The 22,802-nt window shown below is 45.5% G+C and overlaps 1 protein-coding gene across 5 annotated transcripts in view; it reads left to right on the forward strand.

Annotated features, from left to right (window-relative positions):
- Positions 1-22,802, forward strand: part of FBXL2 (F-box and leucine rich repeat protein 2) — a 95,886-nt gene that overhangs the window by 51,435 nt on the left and 21,649 nt on the right. For all 5 annotated transcript variants that reach the window (XR_011483586.1, XR_011483585.1, XM_070455319.1 and 2 more), the window contains exons 6-13: positions 18,882-18,950; positions 19,034-19,129; positions 19,326-19,452; positions 19,549-19,623; positions 20,774-20,904; positions 21,371-21,431; positions 22,080-22,124; positions 22,660-22,716. Coding sequence is in view for 3 of the 5 variants with exons in the window: in XM_070455319.1 (XP_070311420.1) it covers positions 18,882-18,950; positions 19,034-19,129; positions 19,326-19,452; positions 19,549-19,623; positions 20,774-20,904; positions 21,371-21,431; positions 22,080-22,124; positions 22,660-22,716 (661 nt within the window). In the remaining 2 variants the exon portion in view is untranslated. The remainder of the gene's footprint in view (positions 1-18,881; positions 18,951-19,033; positions 19,130-19,325; positions 19,453-19,548; positions 19,624-20,773; positions 20,905-21,370; positions 21,432-22,079; positions 22,125-22,659; positions 22,717-22,802) is intronic.

Here is a 22,802-nt window from a genome sequence, read left to right on the forward strand (position 1 = left end):
GGTTAGTTATCCAGAGATGAAATTGCCAACATCTGTTGGATCTTAGAAAAAGCAAGAGAGTTCCAGAAAAACATCTACTTCTGCTTTATTGACTATGCCAAAGCCTTTGACTGTGCAGATCACAGCAAACTGGAAATTTCTTCAAGAGATGGGAATACTAGACCATCTTACCTGCCTCCTGAGAAATCTGTGTGCAGGTCAAGAAGCAACAGTTAGAACTGGACATGAAACAACAGACTGGTTCCACATTGGGAAAGGAGTATGTCAAGGCTGTATATTGTCACTCTGCTTATTTAACTTATGTGCAGAGTACATCATGAGAAACGCCGGGCTGGATGAAACACAAGCTGGAATCAAGATTGCCGGGAGAAATACCAGTAACCTCAGATAAGCAGATGTCACCATCCTTATGGCAGACAATGAAGAACTGAAGAGCCTCTTGATGAAAGTGAAAGAGGAGACTGAAAAAGTTGGCTTGAAACTCAACATTCAGAAAACTAATATCATGGCATCCAGTTCCATCACTTCATGGCAGATAGATGGGGAACCAATGGAAACAGTGAGAGACTTTATTTTGGGGGCTCCAAAATCACTGTAGATGGTGACTGCAGCCATGAAAGTAAAAGACATTTGCTCCTTGGAAGAAAAGTTATGACCAACCTAGACAGCATATTGAAAAGCAGAGACATTACTTTGCCGACAAAGGTCTGTCTAGTCAAAGCAATGGTTTTTCAAGTAGTCATGTATGGATGTGAGAGTTGGACCATAAAGAAAGCTGAGCACTGAAGAATTGATGATTTTGAACTGTGGTGTTGGAAAAGACTCTTGAGAGTCCCTTGGACTGTAAGGAGATCCAACCAGTCCATCCTAAAGGAAATGAGTCCTGAATATTCATTGGAAGGTCTCATGCTGAAGCTCCAATACTTTAGCCACCTGATGCAAAGAACTGACTCATTGGAAAAGACCTTGATGCTGAGAAAGGCTGAAGGCAGGAAGAGAATGGGACGACAGAGGATGAGATGGCTGGATGGCATCACCGACTTGATGGACATGAGTTTGAGCAAGCTCTAGGAGTTGGTGAAGGACAGGGAAGCCTGGCATGCTGCAGTCCACGGGGTCACAAAGAGTCTGACACAACTGAGCAACTGAACTGACTGACTGATGGTTAGCGATGTTGAGCATATTTTCATGTGCTTATTGGTCATCTATATGTCTTCTTTGGAGAAACGTCTATTAAGGTCTTCTGTCCATTTCTTGATTGGGTTTGTTTTTTGTTGTTGAGTTATATGAGCTGTTTGTATAATTTGGAGATTAAGCCCTTGCTGGTCACATCATTTGCAAATATTTCCTCCCATTCCTTAGGTTGTCTTTTCATTTTTTTTTTTAAATAATGGCTTTCTTTGCTATGCCAAAGCGTGGATGTTTGATTCAGTTCTTTTATCTTTGTTTTTATTTCTATTGGCTTTGGAGACTAACCTGAGAAAAACATTTAGGTCAGAAAATGTTTTTCCTGTGCTTTTGGCAAGGATTTTTATGGTGTCATGTCTTATGTTTATGTCTTTAAGCCGTTTTGAGTTTATTTTTGTGCATGGCGGGAGGGTGTGTTCTGACTTCATTGATTTACATGTAGCTGCAAACTTACCCAACACCCCTGAAGAGACTTTGCCCATTTTATATTCTTGCCTCCTTTATTGAAAATTAATTGACCATCAGTTCGGTTCAGTTGCTTAGTCATGTCCGACTCTTTGCGACCCCATGGACTGCAGCACACCAGGCCTCCCTGTCCATCACCAACTCACGGAGTTTATTCAGACTCATGTCCGTTGAGTCAGTAATGCCATCCAGCCATTTCATCCTCTGTCGTCCCCTTCTCCTCTCGCCTTCAATCTTTCCCAGCATCAAGGTCTTTTCCAGTGAATCAGTTATTTGCATCAGGTGGCTAAAGTATTGGAGTTTCAGCTTTAGCATCAGTCCTTCCAATGAATATTCAGGACTCATTTCCTTTAGGATGGACTGGTTGGATTGCCTTGCAGTCCAAGGGACTCTCAAGAGTCTTCTCCAACACCACAGTTCAAAAGCATTAATTCTTCGGCGCTCAGCTTTCTTTATAGTCCAACTCACACATCCATACGTGACTACTGGAAAAACTGTAGCTTTGACTAGCAAAGTAATATCTCTGCTTTTTAATATGCTGTCTAGGTTGGTCATAACTTTTTTCCCAAGGAGCAAGTATCTTTTACTTTCATGGCTGCAGTCACCATCTACAGTGATTTTGGAGCCCCCCAAAATAAAGTCTGTCACTATTTCCACTGTTTCCACATCTATTTGCCATGAAGAATGGGACCAGATGCCATGATCATGGTTTTCTGAATGTTGAGTTTTCAGCCAGCTTTTTCAGTCTCCTCTTTCACTTTCATCAAGAAGCTCTTTAGTTCTTCTTTACTTTCTGCCATGGTGTAAGTGTGGTGTCATCTGTATATCTGAGGTTATTTACGTTTCTCCCGGCAATTTTGATTCCAGCTTGTGGTTCATCCAGTCCAGCATTTCTTATGATGTACTCTGCATGTAAGTTAAATAAGCAGGGTGACAATATACAGCCTTGATGTATTCCTTTCCCAATTTGGAACCAGTCTGTTGTTTCATGTCCAGTTCTAACTGTTGCTTCTTGACCTGCATACAGATTTCTCAAGAGGCAGGTCAGGTGGTCTGATATTCCCATCTCTTGAAGAAATTTCCACAGTTTGTTGTGATCTGCACAGTCAAAGGCTTTGGCATAGTCAATAAAGCAGAAGTAGATGTTGACCATAGGTGTGGGGATTTATTTCTGTGCCCTCTGTTCCATTGATCCGTATGTCTGTTTCTATACCAGTACCATGGTGTTTTCATTAGTGTAGCTTTGTAGTATTGTCCGAAATCTGGTGCCTCCTACTTTGATTTTATAATTCTGCTTTGGAAATTCTGGTTGTTTTATTCTTCCGTATATATTTTCAGATTATTCTAGGTCTGTGAAAAATGTCATGGGTCATTTGATAGTGATTGCATTAAATCTGTAGATTGTTTTGGGTTGTATGGCCATTTTAACAGTATTCTTCTAATCCCAGAACATGAGATGGCTTCCATTTCTCATAGGTCTTCTGCAGCACCACAATTTGAAAGCATCAATTCTTTGGCACTCTGCCTTCTTTACGGACCAACTCTAAATCTTAAAGTTTTCTGTACATAGTATCATGTCATCTGCATGCAGTGTTTTACCTCTTCCTTTCCAAATTGGTTACTTTTATTTCTTTCTCTTGTCTGATTGCTGAGGCTAGGATTTCCATTAATATGTTGAATAGAAGTGGTGAGAATGGATATCCTTGTCTTGTTCCAGATTTTAGCAGGAAGGCTTTCAACTTTTCTACTGTTGAGTATTATATTGGCTGTTGGTTTGTCATAAATAGCTTTTATTATATTGAGATTCATTTCCTGTATACCCACTTTGGTGAGAGTTTTATCATGAATGGATGTTGAATTTTGTCAAATGCTTGTTCCTTATTTCTTGAGATGATCCTTGGGTTTTTTATTTTTCTTTTGTTAGTGATGTGTATTACATTGATTGATTCATGTGTATGTTCAGCCATCCTTATGAACTTAGGATGAATCCCACTTGGTCATGATGTATGATTTTTTTTTTTATATGTTGAATTGGTTTGCTAGTATTTTGTTGAGGATTTTTACATCTATATTCATCAACAGTGTTGTCCTGCAATTTTCTTTAATGGTGGTATCTTTGGTTTTGGTATCAGGGTGATGGGCTTGCCTTGGTAGCTTAGCAGTAAAGAATCTGCCCTCAATGTATGAGATGGGGGTTCGATCCCTGGCTTGGAAAGATCCCCTGGAGAAGAAAATGACAACTCACTCCATTATTCTTGCCTGGGAAATCCCATGGACAGAGGAGCCCGTCAGGCTGCAGTCCATGGGGTCACAAAGAGTCAGACACCATTTATCTGCTAAACAACAACAATCAGGGTGATGGTGGCTTCATAGCATGTCTTTGGAGTTCCCTTCTCCTAAATCTTTTGGAACAGTGTAAGAAGAAATGTGTAAGTTCTTTGTATGTTTGGTAGAATTCACCTGTGAAGCCGTCTGGTCTTCCCGTTTTCTTTGTAGGGAGTTTTAAAATTACAGATTCTATTTCACTCCTAGTGATGAGTCTGTTTGAATGATTTCTTTTTTATTCTGTTTTGGTATGCTGTAAGTTTCTAGAAAGTCGTCCATTTCTTATTGGTTTTATTGATTTTTTTCCCTGCTGTTTTTTTTAATCTCTACTTTATTTCCTCCCTGATCTTTATTATTTCTGTCCTCCTGAACTTAGGTTTTTTTCTTCTTCTTTTTCTAATTTTTTTAGGTGGTCAGTTAGGTTGTTTGTTAGAGATTTTTCATCTTTGAGGAATACCTGTATCACTATGAACTTTGCTCTAAGAACTGGTTTTGCTACATCTCATAGAGTTTTATGTGGTTGAGTTTTCATTGTTGTTTGTCTCAAGGTATTTTTAATTTCCCTTTTGGTTTCCTCATTGATTCATTGGTTTTTTAGTAGAGCGTTGTTTAGTCTCCATGTAATCGTTGGTTTTTTTAAAAATTTCTTTTTTTGTAGTTGATTTCTTTTTCCTTTTTTTTTTTTTGAGGTTAATTTGTGCTTTTATTTGCCAGTGTAATTTAACTACAGTGGCCTGCAAACATTTTTGGTCTAAAAAAATACATTTTATATAAGTCCAACAAAAACACATGTATATGTGTGTATAACATGTATATGTATGTAAAAGTGAAATAAAAATTTTGCCAAAAATGTCTACCCTGAGTGTTAATTCTTTCTGAGACTTTTTTGTTTTAAAGCAGTTTTAGGTTTACAGCAAAATTGACAGAAAGGTACAGAAATTCCCCATATACTCTTGACCCTCACTTGCATAACCATTATTATTAACAGGATGGTACTTTTTTTTTTTTAAGCCAAGGATGAACTGTATCGACCCATCATACCCACCAGAGTGCACAGTTCTCCTTCGGGTTAGCTTTAATGAAGTGAATAGTGTTGTGTGTTCTATTTTAGACAGAAATATGATGTTGGACATCCATTATTATAATGTCATTCAGAGTATTTTCACTGCTCATAAAAACTTAAACACTCTGTGGGTTTATCTTCTCTCTCCCAAACTCCTGGCAACCACTGATCTTTTTATTGTCTCCATAGTTTTGCCTTTTCCAGAATGGCATACAGCTGGAGTCTGTTTTTATGTTTTTCTTTCTCCTTGAAAAGAGAGGTTCAAAACCTTTATGTCTGTGAGACTACTCTTGCTTTTACTGATTTTTTTCCCTGCTGTTTTTTTAATCTCTACTTTATTTCCTCCCTGATCTTTATTATTTCTGTCCTGGTGACCTTAGTTTTTTTTGTTCTTCTTTTTCTAATTCTTTTAAGTGGTAGGTTAGGTTGTCTATTAGAGACTTTTATCTTTTGAGGAGTGCCTGTTTCACTATGAACCTTCCTCTAAGAACTGTTTTTGCTACATCTCGCAGATTTCCGTTTGGCCCCTCCCTACCCATGCAGGGACTGGACAGACTCCAGGCGGCGAACTGCCCCTCTGAATACTGGGGCTTTTCCTCTGACATTGAGCCTGTCGCAGAGGCCCCGCCTAGTAGTCTCATGGAGGTGCAGGGAGTCTGTGTTGGCTATTTGCTTATAGGAAGGTCACAGGCTTTGTGCCCTTTGTCACAGTGAAACCTGTGGGTGACTTGTAGTTTTGTGCCATTGTGGTCAGAGAAGATGCTTGAAATAATTTATGTACTCTTAATGTGTTGAGGTTAGGTTTGTGCCCTAGTATGTGGTCAGTCCCAGAGAGAGTTTCATGTGCACCTGAAAAGAATGTGTATTCTGTGTTTTTTGTTTGTTTGCTTTTGGATATAATATCCTGAAAATATCAATTAAATCTATCTGTTCCGTTGTATCGTTTAGGTTCTCTGTTGCCTTATTGATTTTCTGTCTAGAAGATCTGTCCCTTGATGTCAGTGGGGTGTTGAAGTCTCCTACTATTATTGTATTCCCATAATTTTCTCCCTTTATGTCCATTTATATTTATTTTATGTACTTGGGTGCTCCTATGTTAGATGTGTATGTATGTGTGTGTGTGTATATATGTTGACAAGTGTAAAACCCTCTTCTTGTATTGATCTCTTTATCATTATTTTGTGTCCTGTATCTTCCTTTATAGCCTCTGCTTTAAAGTCTATTTTGTTTGATATAAATAGTGTAGCTCCAGCTTTTTTGTTATTTCCATTTGCATGAATATCTTTCCGTCCCCCTACTTTCAGTCTGTGTGTGTCCTTTGCCCTAAAGATGGTTCTCTTGCTGGCAGCAGACTGTAGGCTTTTTTTTTTTAATCCAGTCTGCCACTCTGTGGGGTTTGATTGGCATTTTCAGTCCATTGACATTTAAGGTAATTATTGGTACACATGTATTCATTGCCATATTAAACCTTGTTTTCCAGTTTGTTCTTTGTCTTTCCTTTGTTTTACTTTTCTTTCTGTGGCTTGATGTTTTCCTTGTTTTTTATGCTTGTGTTCTCTTCTTTTTGGTTTTTGTGGCTTTATTGTAAGTTTTTGACTCGTGGATGCACGGTTTTTCAAGTATGTTAATGCCTTCTTATATCTGCTTGCTGTAGACTGATAGTCATATAGGCTCAAACACATTCCAAATTTAAAAAAAAAAAGGAATCTGCACTTTCTTACTGTCCTTCCCTGTATTTTATTATTTTCATGTCCTATTTTACATCTTCATGTTTATCCTTTTGCTGTTCCTTGTATTTATTGTTGGTTTCATAAATAGTATTTTTTCCTCTTTTTGATCTGTATGTTGGCTAGTTTAAATGATTTACTTTATGGTTATGATTTCCTCCTTTCTATAACTTCTTGCTTCTTTTCTGTTTAAAGAAAATCTTTCAATATTTTTCCCTTTTATTCTAAATGATGATCATGGTGGGTAGCTAGAGTATTCTAGGTTGCAGAGTTTTCCCTTTCAAGACTGAATATATTTTGCCCTTCCCTTCCGGCCAGCTGTGTTTCTGTAGTGAAATCAGCCCATAGCATTATAGGGGTTCCCTTATGATGAACTTTTTCTCTTGCTGTCTTTAGAGCCCCCTTTTGTCTTCAGCTTTTGCCATTTTTATTATAATATGTCCTGGTATAGGTCTGTTTGAGACCTCCGTGTTTCCTATATCTGGATATCTATTTCCTTCTTTAGGTTTGGGAAGTTTCAGCCATAATTCTTCAGTATATTTTCAGTCCCCTTTTGTCTTTCTTCCCCTTCTGTAATCCATGTTAGGCGTATATCGGCACACTTTAGACTATTCCATAGGTCTGTTATATTCCTTTCATTTTTTTTTTCATTTGCTGTCTGATGTGTTGATTGGGTAATTTCCATAATTCTGTCTTCCAGATCACTGATTCTTTCTTCTACTTTATTCATTCTGCTCTTCATTGCCTTTAGCTCAGCTGTCGTCTCAGCAAATAAATTTTTCTTGGCTCCGTATAGTTTCTGGCTCCTTTTCACAGTAATCTGCATCTCTGTTGATAGCCTTTCTTAACTCCTTCCGTATTTCCATCGTCTCCTTTGTGACCTTGATATCTGTTCGACTGAAGAGGTCTGCTTCCTGTTTGTTCCTTTAGGGGCTTCTCTTGGTCTTTTAACTGGGAGTGGCTCCTCTGCTTCTTCATTTTGCTTGTATTTCTCTTTTTTCTGTGAGTTGAGAAACAGTTATCAACTGTGGTCTTAGAGGGCTGTTTTTATGTGGGTGTGCTCCTGCCTGGCTTGTATGGGTTTAATGCTTTTTTGGCACGAGGGCAGTTTTTAGTTTGGTTGCTTGCGGTCTCTTTCCTCTGTGTGTGTTGGCTGTTAGCCCTGGATAGGGGGTGTGCAGGTACGCGGCCCATGCCGTTACCAGGAAGGCAGGGGAAAGCGGTTGGCTCCTGGTTGCGGGACCCTAGCTGGCGGTCGCATGTGCTCCCAGGAAGTCAGGGTGGGAGCTGGTGCCTGTTTGCGGGACCCGAGGTGGCGGTCGCATGTGCTCCCAGGAAGTCGGGGTGGGAGCTGGTGCCTGGTTGCGGGACCCGAGGTGGCGGTCGCGTGTGCTCCCAGGAAGTCGGGGTGGGAGCTGGTGCCTGGTTGCGGGACCCGAGGTGGCGGTCGCCTGTGCTCCCAGGAAGGCGGGGTGGGAGCTGGTGCCTGGTTGCGGGACCCGAGGTGGCGGTCGCGTGCGCTCCCAGGAAGGCGGGGTGGGAGCTGGTGCCTGGTTGCGGGACCCGAGGTGGCGGTCGCGTGCGCTCCCAGGAAGGCGGGGTGGGAGCTGGTGCCTGGTTGCGGGACCCGAGGTGGCGGTCGCGTGCGCTCCCAGGAAGTCGGGGTGGGAGCTGGTGCCTGGTTGCGGGACCCGAGGTGGCGGTCGCGTGCGCTCCCAGGAAGTCGGGGTGGGAGCTGGTGCCTGGTTGCGGGACCCGAGGTGGCGGTCGCGTGCGCTCCCAGGAAGGCGGGGTCGGAGCTGGTGCCTGGTTGCGGGACCCGAGGTGGCGGTCGCGTGCGCTCCCAGGAAGGCAGGGTGGGAGCTGGTGCCTGGTTGCGGGACCCGAGGTGGCGGTCGCGTGCGCTCCCAGGAAGCGGGGTGGGAGCTGGTGCCTGGTTGCGGGACCCGAGGTGGCGGTCACGTGTGCTCCCAGGAAGGCGGGGTGGGAGCTGGTGCCTGGTTGCGGGACCCTGTGCAGCAGCCCGGCTCACACCCGCCTCTGGGACTCCTGTTGCGGGGGCCCGGCTGCCTGAGCGCACCTGCAGAGGAAGATGCTCCTCAGGCGGCCCGCCCCTCTCCTCCCCTGCCCCCAGCTGTGGTGCCCTGCCTCTCTGGGGGCCCAGGCCTCCCCCGTGCTCCCCCGATTGTGGCTCACCACACCCAGCCAACCCCAGGCCTGCCCTCTGACGCCCGGGCCAAAGCACCCACCCCCTCCCGCCCCAGTGGGTGAGGGCTCAGTCTGGAGGGAGCCAGGAGGCACTGGCCTTTTCTGTTTTGGCCTCTGCAAACCGGTTACTGCGTTCTCCTCCACAGTCCCCCCTCTGTCCCAACTGATGTCCCCGCTGGGAGAAGACTTCCCGGTGTGTGGAAACCTTTCCTCTTTCTCAGCTCCCTCCCAGGGGCGCAGGTTCTGCCTGGATCCCTTTGTCTCTCTCTCTCTCTCTTTTTCTTTCTCAGCCCCCATGTCTTTCCTCCTTCTGGAGTCCCAGTCACGTGTAGACTGGTACGCTTCACCTTCATTCATAAAACCCACACGGTGCTCTCAGTTTCTTTTCATCTGTCTTTCTGTCCGCTGTTCTGACTGGGTGCGCTCACTTCGGTCTTCCAGATCACTTACTCATTTTTCTGTTTCATTTTAGCCTGCTGTCCATTGTTTCTAAATTGGTTTTGGTCTGCTTTTGAATGGTTCGTCTTCATAGTTTCTAGTTCCTAACGTTACAGTGACCTTGCATTTCTGTCAATAATCTTTCTTCGTTCCTGTGTCATTTTTATTACCTCCTTTTTGAACTTGGAGTCTAGTAGATATTCTTTCAGGAGCTGCCTCTTGGTTTTGTAAATTTTTATTTATTTGTGGTTGCGCTTGGTCTGCGTCGCTGCACGGAGGCTTTCTCCAGCTGTGGAGAGCGGGGGCTCCTGTCTAGTTGCCGTGTGCAGGCTGCTTGTGGCAGCGGCTCCTCCGGCCCCAGAGCGCCGGCTCTGGGGCGCACGGGCTTCAGTAGCTGGAGGTGCCTTGCTCAGTAGCTGTGGCATACAGGCTCGGTTGCCCTGCATCGTGTGGCGTCTTCGTGGACCAGGGATTGAATCCCTGTCCCGAGCTTTGACGGGTAGATTCTTAACCACTGACTTCCCAGTACCAGAGAAGTTCGAGTTCTCTTGTTTTAATTGGTAGTGGTTTGCTTTTTCATTTTACTTAATGTTCTCTGTCTCTGAATTTAAGAGAAACAACTGTCCACTGTGGCTTTGAAGGGCTGTTTTTCTGTGGGAGCATCTATGTGTAGACTGTTAGGTCCAGGTTTTTGGTGTGAGGGCTGCTTTTGGTCTGGATGCCAGCCACCTCTTTCCTCAGAGTGTGCTGTCTGCTTGCTAGAGGGAGGTGATGGTTGTGTCGTAGCATCTGGAGCCTGCACTCGATGTGCAGTGGGACTTGCTCTTCGGTCCATCATTGTCTCTGCCCTGTTGAGGGCAGGGCCTGCTCCCCAGGGGTCGAGGTGGAAGTTCTGAGGTCTGGTTCCGTCAGGTTCCATTGTTTTGAGTGTGTGTCCTGCATCAAAGGAGCTGATCGCTGAAGCAGGTGAGGGCTTGCGGTCAGCAAACCTCTGTGCCACCTGCGTAGGCATCAGCAGTTCCGCTCTGAGGCAGCCCAGGGCCGCATCCCTTTCTCTGTTGTGTTTGTCCCAGATCCAGTGCAAGGCTGGGTGTGGGGTAGGCTGGGCTCAGGGCTGGGGCATCGTGGCTGCAGGAGTTGAGGTATCTGGGCTGCCTCTCTGGCAGTCTTCTCCCAGGACCTGTCTGCCCCAGAGGTAAGCTCCGGTGTGGAGCCGGTGGAGACAGAACGCTCAGGCTGGAAAAGGCTTGCTGTGAACCGCTGCCCAGGGCCTGTCTGCCTCGGGTTCAGCACTTAGCTGCCGTGCGAAGTGCTCCCCAGCTAGATCGTGTAGCACTTCCAGCTCGCTCTCCCCAACTACCTGCCGTTGGTGTGAATGCTGGCCATGGATTCTGTGGCTACACCTGGATTCCCCTTCAGGTGTGCGTCTGACTAGCCCGACCCAGTCTTTAGCTAGACCCAAGTCTCAAGAATGCTCAAACTACCACACAATTGCACTCATCTCACACGCTAGTAAAGTAATGCTCAAAATTCTCCAAGCCAGGCTTCAGCAATACGTGAACCGTGAACTCCCAGATGTTCAAGCTGGTTTTAGAAAAGACAGAGGAACCAGAGATCAAATTGCCAGCATCCGTTGGATCATCGAAAAAGCAAGAGAGTTCCAGAAAAACATCTATTTCTGCTTTATTGACTATGCCAAAGCCTTCGACTGTGTGGATCACAATAAACTGTGGAAAATTCTGAAAGAGATGGGAATACCAGACCACCTGACCTGCCTCTTGAGAAATCTGTATGCAGGTCAGGAAGCAACAGTTAGAACTGGACATGGAAGAACAGACTGGTTCCAAATAGGAAAAGGAGTCCGTCAGGGCTGTATATTGTCACCCTGCTTATTTAACTTATATGCGGAGTACATCATGAGAAACGCTGGGCTGGAGGAATACAAGCTGGAATCAAGATTGCCGGCAGAAATATCAATAACCTCAGATATGCAGATGACACCATCCTTATGGCAGAAGGTGAAGAGAAACTAAAAAGTCTCTTGATGAAAGTGAAAGAGGAGAGTGAAGAAGTTGGCTTAAAGCTCAACATTCAGAAAACTAAGATCATGGCATCTGGTCCCATCACCTCATGGGAAATAGATGGGGAGACAGTAGAAACAGTGTCAGACTTCATTTTTGGGGGCTCCAAAATCACTGCAGATGGTGACTGCAGCCATGAAAGTAAAAGACGCTTACTCCTTGGAAGGAAAGTTATGACCAACCTAGATAGCATATTAAAAAGCAGAGACATTTTACTTTGCCAACAAAGGTCCGTCTGGTGAAGGCTATGGTTTTTCCAGTGGTCATGTATGGATGTGAGAGTTGGACTGTGAAGAAAGCTGAGCGCCGAAGAATTGATGCTCTTGAACTGTGGTGTTGGAGAAGACTCTTAAGAGTCCCTTGGACTGCAAGGAGATCCAACCAGTCCATCCTAAAGGAGATCAGTCCTGGGTGTTCATTGGAAGGACTGATGCTGAAGCTGAAACTCTAGTACTTTGGCCACCTGATGCAAAGAGTTGACTCATTGAAAAAGACCCTGATGCTGGGAGGGATTGGGGGCAGGAGCAGAAGGGGACAACAGAGGATGAGATGGCTGGATGGCATCACCTACTCAATGGGCATGAGTTTGAGTAAACTCTGGGAGTTGGTGATGGACAGGGAGGCCTGGCGTGCTGCGATTCATGGGGTCGCAAAGAGTCGGAAGTGACTGAGCGACAGAACTGAACTGAGTCTCCGCCAGGCTGTGCAGTGAGCAGGGCTGGGATGTTCGCCCCTTCAGACTGGGAAGTGCCTGAGGCAGCAGCCACCGTGCCAGGCTCTCTGCCCTGATTGTTGGCGAGCCAGGACGCGGCTCCTCACAAGTACAGCCTGGGCTTCTCCAGCCTCCTGTCTGCCTCAGGGGATTCCCCGCAGGCAAGGGGGCTTGTCTCCTTGTGCCGGACCCCAGGCCTGGGTTGCTCAGATTGTGAGTCAGCTTGCTCCCTCCCCAGGGCAAGGGGTCCAACCATGTGGACTTCCTCTTCCTCACAGGTCCTGAACCTCATCGCCTGCCACTGCCTTTGTTGTCTTTCCCAGTTATGTGGGTATTTTTCCTGTAGCTTTGGTTGTATAGTTAAGTTTCCTGTGAGAGTTATTCCTCACGTAGATGTATTTTTGGTGTGTTCATGGGGGAGGTGAGCTCCGTGTCCTCCTACTCCGCCATCTTGACCCCCCCTTTTCTTACATTGGTTGGTTTTTGAATGTTAAACCAACCTTCCACCCTTCAGATAGGCCCTTGTTGAGTTGTCATGTACTACATTTTTTACATATTGTTGGATCCTGTTTGCTAAAATTATGTTAAATTTTTTCTTATACCCATGTTTGTGAGGGATCTTGTTCTGTGGTTTTCTTGTGATGTGTTTGTCTGGTTTAATTATCAGGTTGTGATAATTATAATTTTAATTATAGCCTTACAGAATGTTTTCTCCTCTTCATCTTTTTTGAAAAGTTTATGTAGAATTTGTATTGTTTTACCTTACTTGGTTTGGTAGAATTCACCATTGAGGCCTACTGGCCCTGCTTGTTTTTATGGAAGGGTTTTAACTATAAATTCTATTTCTTTAATATATATAGAACTCTTCTGGTTTTTTATCCATTCTTGAATTAGCTTTGGTATAGTTTTTGCCTTTCAATGATTTTGTCCATTTCACCTAAAGTGCTTGAAGTTTTTGCAAAAAGTTTTGAATAATACCCTCTTGCTATCATTTTAATATCTAAAATCTATAGTGATAGCTCTTTGTTCCTGACTTTGGTAATTTTTTTTTTTTTTTTTACTATATGAAAGTAATTGCTAAGTCTAATAAAAATCAGAGTGATTTTCAGTGCCTATTGCAATATATATATTCTTTGAATTTTTATTGACATTAATACCAATTTTTAAAGAGTAAAGATGAGTCAATTTCTCTGATAGTTGTAATATTTGTCTTTTTATTCCTGGTCAGCTTAGCTGTGCTGTGCTTAGTCATGTCCAACTCTTTGTGACCCCATGGACCTCATGGACTCTTTGCAAGCCCACCTGCCAAGCTCTTCTGTCCATGGTGATTCTCCAGGCAAGAATACTGGAGTGGGTAGCTGTTCCCTTCTCCAGGGGATCTTCCCAACCCAGGAATGGAACTGGGGTCTCCTGCATTGCAGGTGAATTCTTTACCAGCTGAACTGCCAGGGAAGCCCCAGCCTAACTAGGGGGTTACTAATTATTTGATGTTCTCAAGGAACCAGCTTTGGATGTCATTTGTTCCCCTTGTTTTTATGTTTTTTACTTCATTGATTTCTTCTCTGGTCTTTATTATTTCCTTTATTTTGTGTTTCATTTGGCCTTTTCTAGTTTTTTGTTTTTTTTTTACATGCTTATGTTTGAGATATTTATTTATTTATTTATTTTTAAATTTTTATTAGTTGGAGGCTAATTACTTTACATCATTACAGTAGTTTTTGTTATACATTGATATGAATTAGCCATGGATTTACATGTACTCCCCATCCCAGTCCCCCCTCCCACCACCCTCTCCACCCGATCCCTCTGGGTCTTCCCAGTGCACCAGGCCCGAGCACTTGTCTCATGTACCCAACCTGAGCTGGTTATCCGTTTCACCCTAGATAATATACATGTTTCAATGCTGTTCTCCTGAAACATCCCACCCTCTCCTTCTCCCAGAGTCCACAAGTCTGTTCCATACATCTGAGTCTCTTTTTCTGTTTTGCATATAGGGTTATCGTTACCATCTTTCTAAAGTCCATATATATGTGTTAGTATACTGTAATGGTCTTTATCTTTCTGGCTTACTTCGCTCTGTATAATGGGCTCCAGTTTCATCCATCTCATTAGAACTGATTCAAATGAATTCTTTTTAATGTCTGAGTAATATTCCATGGTGTATATGTACCACAGCTTCCTTATCCATTCGTCTGCTGATGGGCATCTAGGTTGCTTCCATGTCCTGGCTATTATAAACAGTGCTGCGATGAACATTGGGGTGCACGTGTCTCTTTCAGATCTGGTTTCCTTGGTGTGTATGCCCAGAAGTGGGATTGCTGGGTCATATGGCAGTTCTAGTTCCAGCTTTTTAAGAAATCTCCACAGTGTTTTCCATAGTGGCTGTACTAATTTGCATTCCCACCAACAGTGTAAGAGGGTTCCCTTTTCTCCACACCCTCTCCAGCATTTATTGCTTGTAGACTTTTGGATAGCAGCCATCCTGACTGGTGTATAATGGTACCTCATTGTGCTTTTGATTTGCATTTCTCTGATAATGAGTGATGTTGAGCATCTTTTCATGTGTTTTTTTGCCATCTGTATGTCTTCCTTGGAGAAATGTCTGTTGAGTTCTTTGGCCCATTTTTTGATTGGGTCATTTATTTTTCTGGAGTTGAGCTGGAGGAGTTGCTTGTATATTTTTGAGATTAATCCTTTGTCTGTTGCTTCATTTGCTATTATCTTCTCCCAATCTGAGGGCTGTCTTTTCACCTTGCTTATAGTTTCCTTTGTTGTGCAAAAGCTTTTAACTTTTCTAGTTTTTTAATGTGGAAGCTGTCTTTTAGAATTTTCTTTTAAGGTTCCATTTTATATCTTTGGGGGGCTTAGTAGCTACAACTTATAAAATAGCCTTAGTGTTGCTTTTTAGTTTATATTGCACATTCTAAAGTCATCACCGTCCACCCTCGCATTGTATCACACCTCACTTCCGTTTTCCTTTGCTCAGCTGTCATGCTGTGATTGCCATACACTTTCCGTTTCCAAACATGGCCTTAAGTCCACACTGGATAGTTATTATTGTTGTTTTAACAGACAGTTGTTTTTAGAGATTTAAATAACTACAATGACTTTCTATAAGTCAAGTTAATATTTCCAATCCTCCATTTCTTTTTGTAAACACAGATTTTCATCTTATGTCTTTTTTTTTTTTTCTGCCTGAAGAGTATTCTTTAACTTTTCTGATGCTGCAGATCTGATGAATTCTTTTAGCACTTCTGCCTGAGAGAAACTTTTTTCTCTTCAGTTTTGAAAAAATATTTTTTGATGAATATAAAATTGGGTTGACAGTTTTGTTTTCTTGCTTTTTTACTATTGATGAGAACTCTTGTCATCCTTGTTTTATACCTCTGTATGAGGTGTATCTTATTTTTTCTCTGGGTGCTTTTAATGTTTTTTTTAATCACTGGTTTTCACCAATTTGGTTAAGCTTATGCCTTGCTGGAGTTCCCTTCTTGTTTCTTATACTTGGAATTCTTTCAGTTTCTAGAATTTGTAAGTTTATAATTTTCATAAAACTTTTGGCCATTATTCCTTCTGATATTATCCTGCCCCACACAATCTCCTGTTCTTTAGGGACTCCAGTTACACGTTCATTAGGTTGTTTGAAGCTATCCCACAGTTCTTTCATGCTCTGTTCTTTTTCTCTTTTCTTTCCATATTTCTTTTTAGATACTTTCTGTTTCTATGTGTTTTAAATTCATGAATCTTTTCTTCCACAGTGTCTAATCTACTGTTAATCTTAACCGTTCATAAGTTTTCATCTCATTATTATGGTTTTCATATTTAAAAGTTTAATTTGTGTCTTTATGAGTTTCATGTCTCTGTGAAACATGCTTAATAGACATGAAATGTTTAATTAACATCTTCAGCTTCACAGAAGTGTATTCTACAGAACACAGTTACGATAACTTAATGCTTTTGTCTGCTATCTCTGGGCTTCCCAGGTGGTGCACTGTTGTAAAGAACCTGCCTGCCAATGCAGGAAATGTAAGACATGCAAGTTTGGTCGCTGGGTTGGGAAGATGCTCTGGAGGAGGTTGGCAACCCACTCCAGTATTCTTGCCTGGGAAGATGCTCTGGAGGAGGTTGGCAACCCACTCCAGTATTCTTGTCTGGGAAGATGCTCTGGAGGAGGTTGGCAACCCACTCCAGTATTCTTGTCTGGAGAATCCCATGGACAGAGGAGCCAGGTGGGCTACAGTCCATGGGGTTGTAAGAGCAGGAGACAACTGAAATAACTTAGCACAGCACACCAAGCCATTTCTAGTATCTGTGTCAGTTCTGGATAGCCTTAATAGATTGAATTTCCCTTCATTATGGATGTATTTTCCTTTTTATTTGAATGGATGTTAATTTTTTGTTCAATGCTAGACATTGTGAATGTTCTTTAGGGTACAGAGTATTTTTGTATTCTGATAAATATATTTGAGTTTTGTTCTGAGACATAGCCAAGTTACTCGGGCATAGTTCCTTTGAACGAGGAGATCTTTTTTTTATTTTTTTTTTTAACTAGGTTGGACCAAAGCAGTGGTTAGTCTAGGGACAATTGTACTGCTCTTCTGAAGCAAGACGCTGCTCAGTACTGTACCCAGTGCCCCACACACTTTGGCGTTTTCACTCTTGTCTCATGGGCACGGTACTCTTACTCACCCTGGGTGAGCTCTGGCTTTGCCCCTCTAATGCTTCTCGTTGGGTCCTTCCCGGGCTCTGGGTGATTTGCACACTCTGACTGGGACTCTGTTGAATTCTTGAGGGAACCTTTTGCAGAGCTCTGGAGTCCTCCATTCTCCTACTCTTCTCTGGTCACTCTGACAGTGTGGTCAGACACTGACTCCATACACTCAGGTCAGGGAGTCGACTAGGCTCCCGCTGGGTTCCCGTTCCCTACACACAGCAGAGCAGAAAGAGCAGGTAAGACGGACGCGTGGTTTGAGGCCAGTTTTGGGAGACCTTTGGGTACTGACTGGAAGCATCAGGACTCAAGCCTGTAGGATACACTGAAGCCACATTTCACGAAAATGCAGATGACCTAAGCAAGTCCTTGCCGTATATGTTAAGGACTAAGTGGCAGGTTAGGGATGTGGAATTCTCTGCTTCTGGCCATGCTGCCAACCCCCAGATCATTGAGGGCATTACCCTGCAGGACTCGGTGTCCTCACCAGTGAAGGATGCGTCTTGATACTGATGGATTACTGACCTATCAGTGGCCAGAGATGGTTTCTCTGGAAGGGCCCAGGGAAGTCACAGCACAGCAAAGCACATGGAGGACGCGACCCCTTCAGTTGCTGCTGAAAGGTTGTTGCTGACCCACGAAAAGACACCGGGGTTCTTGGCCTCTGGAGGAGAGGAATTCAATCCGGGGCCAGAGGCGAGGCTGGATCGCTCAGAGCTTTTGTGTAATAAAGTTTATTATTAAAGTATAAAGGAGATAGAGAAAGCTTCTGACATAGGCATCAGAAGGGGGCAGAAAGAGTACGTCTTCAGCTGGATGTTATATAGTCACTAGCAGTCTGATGATGAAAGAAAGGAATGTCTTAAAACTGAGAAAGGCACCAGGCCCCTCATCCATAAGATGCATTTGGGATAATCTTGGCACCAGAGGATTCATCCGGGGCCATAAATCGATTGAATTGAATCTTGTAGAAGGGCAGCTTACCATACAAATAGTTTCATTTACATAGATTGAAAAGTGAAAGTGAAGTTGCTCAGTCCTGTCCGAGTATTTGTGACCCTGTGAACTGTAGCCTACCAGGCTCCTCTGTCCAAGGGATTCTCCAGGCAAGAATACTGGAGTGGGTTGCCATTTCCTTCTCCTTACATAGATTAGGGGAACAATATCTGAGTATAACATAATGGTTTGTCAAGTAGGTTCTGAGCCATTAGGCGGAACCAACTTGAAGACAGAGTCTGGGGTAAATGCATAGCACATTAACATAGCTTAAGACAAATATTTCCATAGAAAAATGCATTGGTTAACTCAAGGTTTGAGAATAGTTAACTTCAGGTGAAACCAGGTGTCATTGTGGCAACACAGTATTTTAAGAGAAACCTTTTAAATTTGTATAGAGAAGGAAAAAAATATCGCTAGTTTGTTTCCTCCTGCCGCTTGAGAGAGAGAAAAATGTCTGAGACTTGCAGCCTATCTCCTCCATCTGGAGACCCCTGGCCGTCCTGCCTGTTGCCCTCTCGCTGCCGGCTGATTTTCTGTAGATGAGAACTGGGAGCCAGACCTCTGCTCTCAGATAACTGCCCGAGTCTGAGTGAAGAAGAGTTTCCGCTGATACGCAGTCTGTCTAGGGCTTTGCTTCGCAAAGTGGTGTCCCCAGAGCAGCAGCGCTGGCACTACTTGGGAACTTCTTGGAAATGCAGACTACCGAGCAGGTTGCCTCGGTACACCAGCAGACTTCTGCAGCGACAAGAACCTCAGCATCAGTTCGAAGGACGCTGGTAGCCACGGTCGACAGTTGCATGTTATACACTTAGACACTTGTTAGGAGAGTAGATCTCACGTAAGTGTCCTTTCACCATAAATTGAACCTTTGAAGGGCGTTGTTCTCAATGTGAGTGGTTCCACATGCCCTCTGCTGGCTGCCTTGCAACCTGCAGGGAGTTTCAACAATGTTTTCTCATTTTAGGACCTTTGCGCAGAACTGCCGAAACATTGAACATTTAAACCTCAATGGGTGCACAAAAATCACTGACAGGTAAGTACCAGGTATCACTTTGGTGACTGCGAGGGGAGGGAAAGGTGGTTGAAAATGCCTTCAGTGCGCCTGTCCTCTTTCAGCACGTGTTACAGCCTTAGCCGATTCTGTTCCAAGCTGAAGCATCTGGATCTGACCTCCTGCGTGTCCATTACGAACAGCTCCTTAAAGGGGATCAGGTAAGGGTGCCTGTCAGTGGCGGTCACAAGCAGTATCCAGGGCTCGGGCATCCTGGGGTTTGAAACCTTCCGCGTGGTCCCCCTGCGGCAGGAGGTCTCCCTCCCGGGAACTGTCGGCGGGTCTCTGAGCTCAGAGAGCTACCTGCACTCTCCATGGGATGGACTGCACAGGTGTGGCTGTTTCCTGTTCTCCCAGCGAGGGCTGCCAGCACCTGGAGTACCTCAACCTGTCGTGGTGCGACCAGATCACCAAGGACGGCGTGGAGGCGCTGGTGCGCGGCTGCCGCGGCCTGAGGGCCCTGCTGTTGAGGGGCTGCTCGCAGGTACGGGCCGCTCGCCGGGCTGGTCTGCGCGCGTCACTGGGGCGCCGGCCCGTCCCCTGGCTGGCTCCACCTCTTCTGTGTTCTCCGTTCACGCAGCTGGAAGACGAAGCTCTGAAGCACATTCAGAATTACTGCCATGAGCTCGTGAGCCTCAACCTGCAGTCCTGCTCCGTGAGTAGCGTGCCTCTCCCGTGCGCTCCCCCAGCGCGGTGTTGGGGCGTGGGGGATTGCCACTCCCTTACCTCACATCCTTCTGTGAGCCACCGCTTCCCACAGATGGAAGGCCAGTGCAGAGCCACGAGCATTTCCCCTAAAAATAGCAGAGATTAGAGTCTTGATTTATTTGAAGATATCAAGGATGCTATGAACTAGTCACTAACCTGAACAATTCCTGGGGAGGTCTTGGTGTCTTATGTTTACTTATAAACTGGGAGTGACGGCACCTCTCATGCTGCCTCAGTGGATAAAAGGAGATGACAAGTATGAAGAATAAAGGGTGAGGTGTGATTTGCATCAGTGCATGATCAGCCTGTGAAGGATGATTGGTTTTTTTCCACTGTCGATAATTGAGAATTGAAGAAGGTGCTTGCTGCAGCCAGCTGGGTTTCTCAAGGAGAATGTCATTTTTTAGAAAATTAAATGAAATCCCTTGTATTTGGCATTTAGTGAATGAATCACAAATCTTTAAAGTCCCTAGTGATGGGAGATAAAGCAGAAACTATCTTAGGAGGAGATACTGACTTTATGAGACAGCTTCATTCAGAAATAGGATTTGAATTGCATGTAGGGTAACAGTGGCAGGGGCTTGAAGTCTGACATAAATGTACATGTTTATTGCTACAGAAATTCCTGTATTTAAATAAAGATATTAATTTGAATCTTTATAACTAAATTCATAGACTTCTAAGCCATTTATCAATAATTCAGTGATTTACTTAATTTTGTTATTTTCTACACCACTTCAGGAAATATTATAAGAATAGATATCTTTTAATTAGTATTAATCTGTAGAAATCCAACCAAAAATTAATGTCACTTAACCAGACAAATCTCATGAGCTCTTTGTTAAATCTGATTTTTAACACGTTTATGAATTTTTCCTGGAAAAAGACTAAGAGATGGAATTTTAAAATTTTATTGTTAGTAATGCTTGACTATTTTAAAGCTGTGCAGAGAGAACGTAGATACCTGTCTTCTCTGTACTTCCCCTTTCTTTGGTTACACTATCGGATGAAACGATAGGGCCCGGGTAGCCCCGCGGTCGGCCGCGGGAGGCTCCGCGCCGGCGTCGCCGGGCCTGACTCTGCGCTTGGCCCCGCAGCGCGTCTCGGACGACGGCGTGGTGCAGCTGTGCCGGGGCTGCCCGCGGCTGCAGGCGCTGTGCCTGTCCGGCTGCGGCAGCCTCACCGACGCCTCCCTGACAGCCCTGGCCTTGAACTGCCCCCGACTCCAGTGAGTGCGCCGCGCCTTCCGCGTTGCCCCTCAGGCCTGGGGCCGGGAGCGGGGTCTTCTCGCAGCCGCAGCCGCCGGAGTAGGTGGTGGCTGCTGTCGGAGGGGCTGGGATGGGACAGAGCGTGAGCGCGCTCGTTTCGGGCTGTGTGGAGGGCGGGACCCGAGCCTGCGTTTCCTGACGGGTGTCGCTCAGGTGCCTCGTCCTGTTATTACTTTGACATGTGAGTGATCTGATGGGAGCAGAGGGTACTGTTTAAAAGTCAGTACATGCTGGAATAATACCAAAAAACGAGAGCAGTGGTGTGCTGGCATGGTGGGAAGAGCCCTGTGCTCACTGACCTGACTGGGGTGGGACTCCCTGAGCCTCCGTTCTGTGCCAGTGGGATAAACTCAGCACTGTGAAGCAGGCGCTGCTTTTCCGCGGTAACCAGCTGCCCCTTTGTCTCCCCTGCACCCCGCATCCCAGGATCCTGGAGGCCGCCCGATGTTCCCACCTGACTGATGCAGGCTTTACGCTCCTAGCTCGGGTGAGAGGCGTTCCCAAACCAACCAACCCCTCAGTCACCTCCCTGCAGAGTGACTTGGAGTGTTCCAAAAACGACCTTCAGAGATGACGGGCCCCAAGTAGAATAGAGTCCTGGTGGGGGAGGGGGGTGTGTTCTGTATTTTCTCCCTCGGGCCTGGAAGCTGGGGGGTCCTGTACCAGGAGTGGGGCCTGGCCCTCAGTCTCCCTTCGTCAGGCGGGGCCACAGTGGGAGCAGCGTCCTCCCTGCAGGAGATGCCCTTCCTCACAGACCCCGACTCTGGGCTCAGCCGCGTCCCTCAGCTGTTTCGGGCTCTGCCTCTGCCCGCCCGCCCCCCACCCCTGCCGCCCAGAGCCGCTGTCCTCCTGGGGCTGATGACTCTGCCTGCTATCACATCCCCCAGCAGCCACACTGTGGTGAGCGCCCCACCCCGTGTCCTCCCAGAAACCCCTCCGTGGCTAGAACCTACACGCTGAGACCTGTGAGCCCCTGGGAAGGTGTAGACACTGCCTTTCAGGATGAGAAGGACACGGGCCGCCCCAGTGCCTACTTCCATGTGACGGGGGTTCCGAGGGCGCTTGCCCAGACGCGCCGGCTCACTGGGTCACTTTGGGAACGGGGTGTCTCATGGACTCTCGTGAACTCTTGCAGAATTGCCACGACCTGGAGAAAATGGATCTTGAAGAATGCATCCTGGTGAGTGCCCCCGACAGCCCTGCAGGGCGCCCCGCAGCTATGGACAGACGGGTGTAACCCGAGACGCTTGCACGCTCCGGTCTGGCGCCTTCTTGCCCCAGCACGGGCGTCAGGGTGCTCTGTACACTCTGGGCTGCTCTCAGTCATCAGCTGAGTTCAGGATAGCACTATCTTTTGTCAAAAAAAAAAAAAAAAACCCCAAAACCCTCATTTTCACATAACTTCTGGGAGAGAAAAGCTTGCATGCCCAGCGATGAGGTGACTGCACAGAGAAGGACCCTGGGGGCCCCCTCGCCCCCTCCCACTTTGTGCCTTGTCCCCCTGGGGGCTCCAGGGTAAAGACGAAAACAGCTTCGCAACTCGGGGAGTAAGCAGATTTGAGGTTGCTGGTGAGGAGAGGAGCTCCCAGCCTGCGTGTGCTTGAGATGAGTTTTAATTCTCTTCTGCACCGTTTGGTTCTTGTGTTCAGGAGAAGCAGGGTTAGGTATTAAGCTCTGGTGTAGAAGCCACACTGACTCAGCATGTTTCTCTGCAGATAACGGACCGCACGCTCACCCAGCTCTCCATTCACTGTCCCAAGCTGCAAGCCCTGGTGAGTCAGCTCTTGGTGGTGGACTTAGCTCTCAGGGATGAAAGATCCCCCACCACCCTGCCCGACTACAGCAGGAACCTCCTGTC

Source organism: Odocoileus virginianus, chromosome 26 (genome assembly GCF_023699985.2).
Source record: "Odocoileus virginianus isolate 20LAN1187 ecotype Illinois chromosome 26, Ovbor_1.2, whole genome shotgun sequence".
Classification (NCBI taxonomy): domain Eukaryota; kingdom Metazoa; phylum Chordata; class Mammalia; order Artiodactyla; family Cervidae; genus Odocoileus; species Odocoileus virginianus.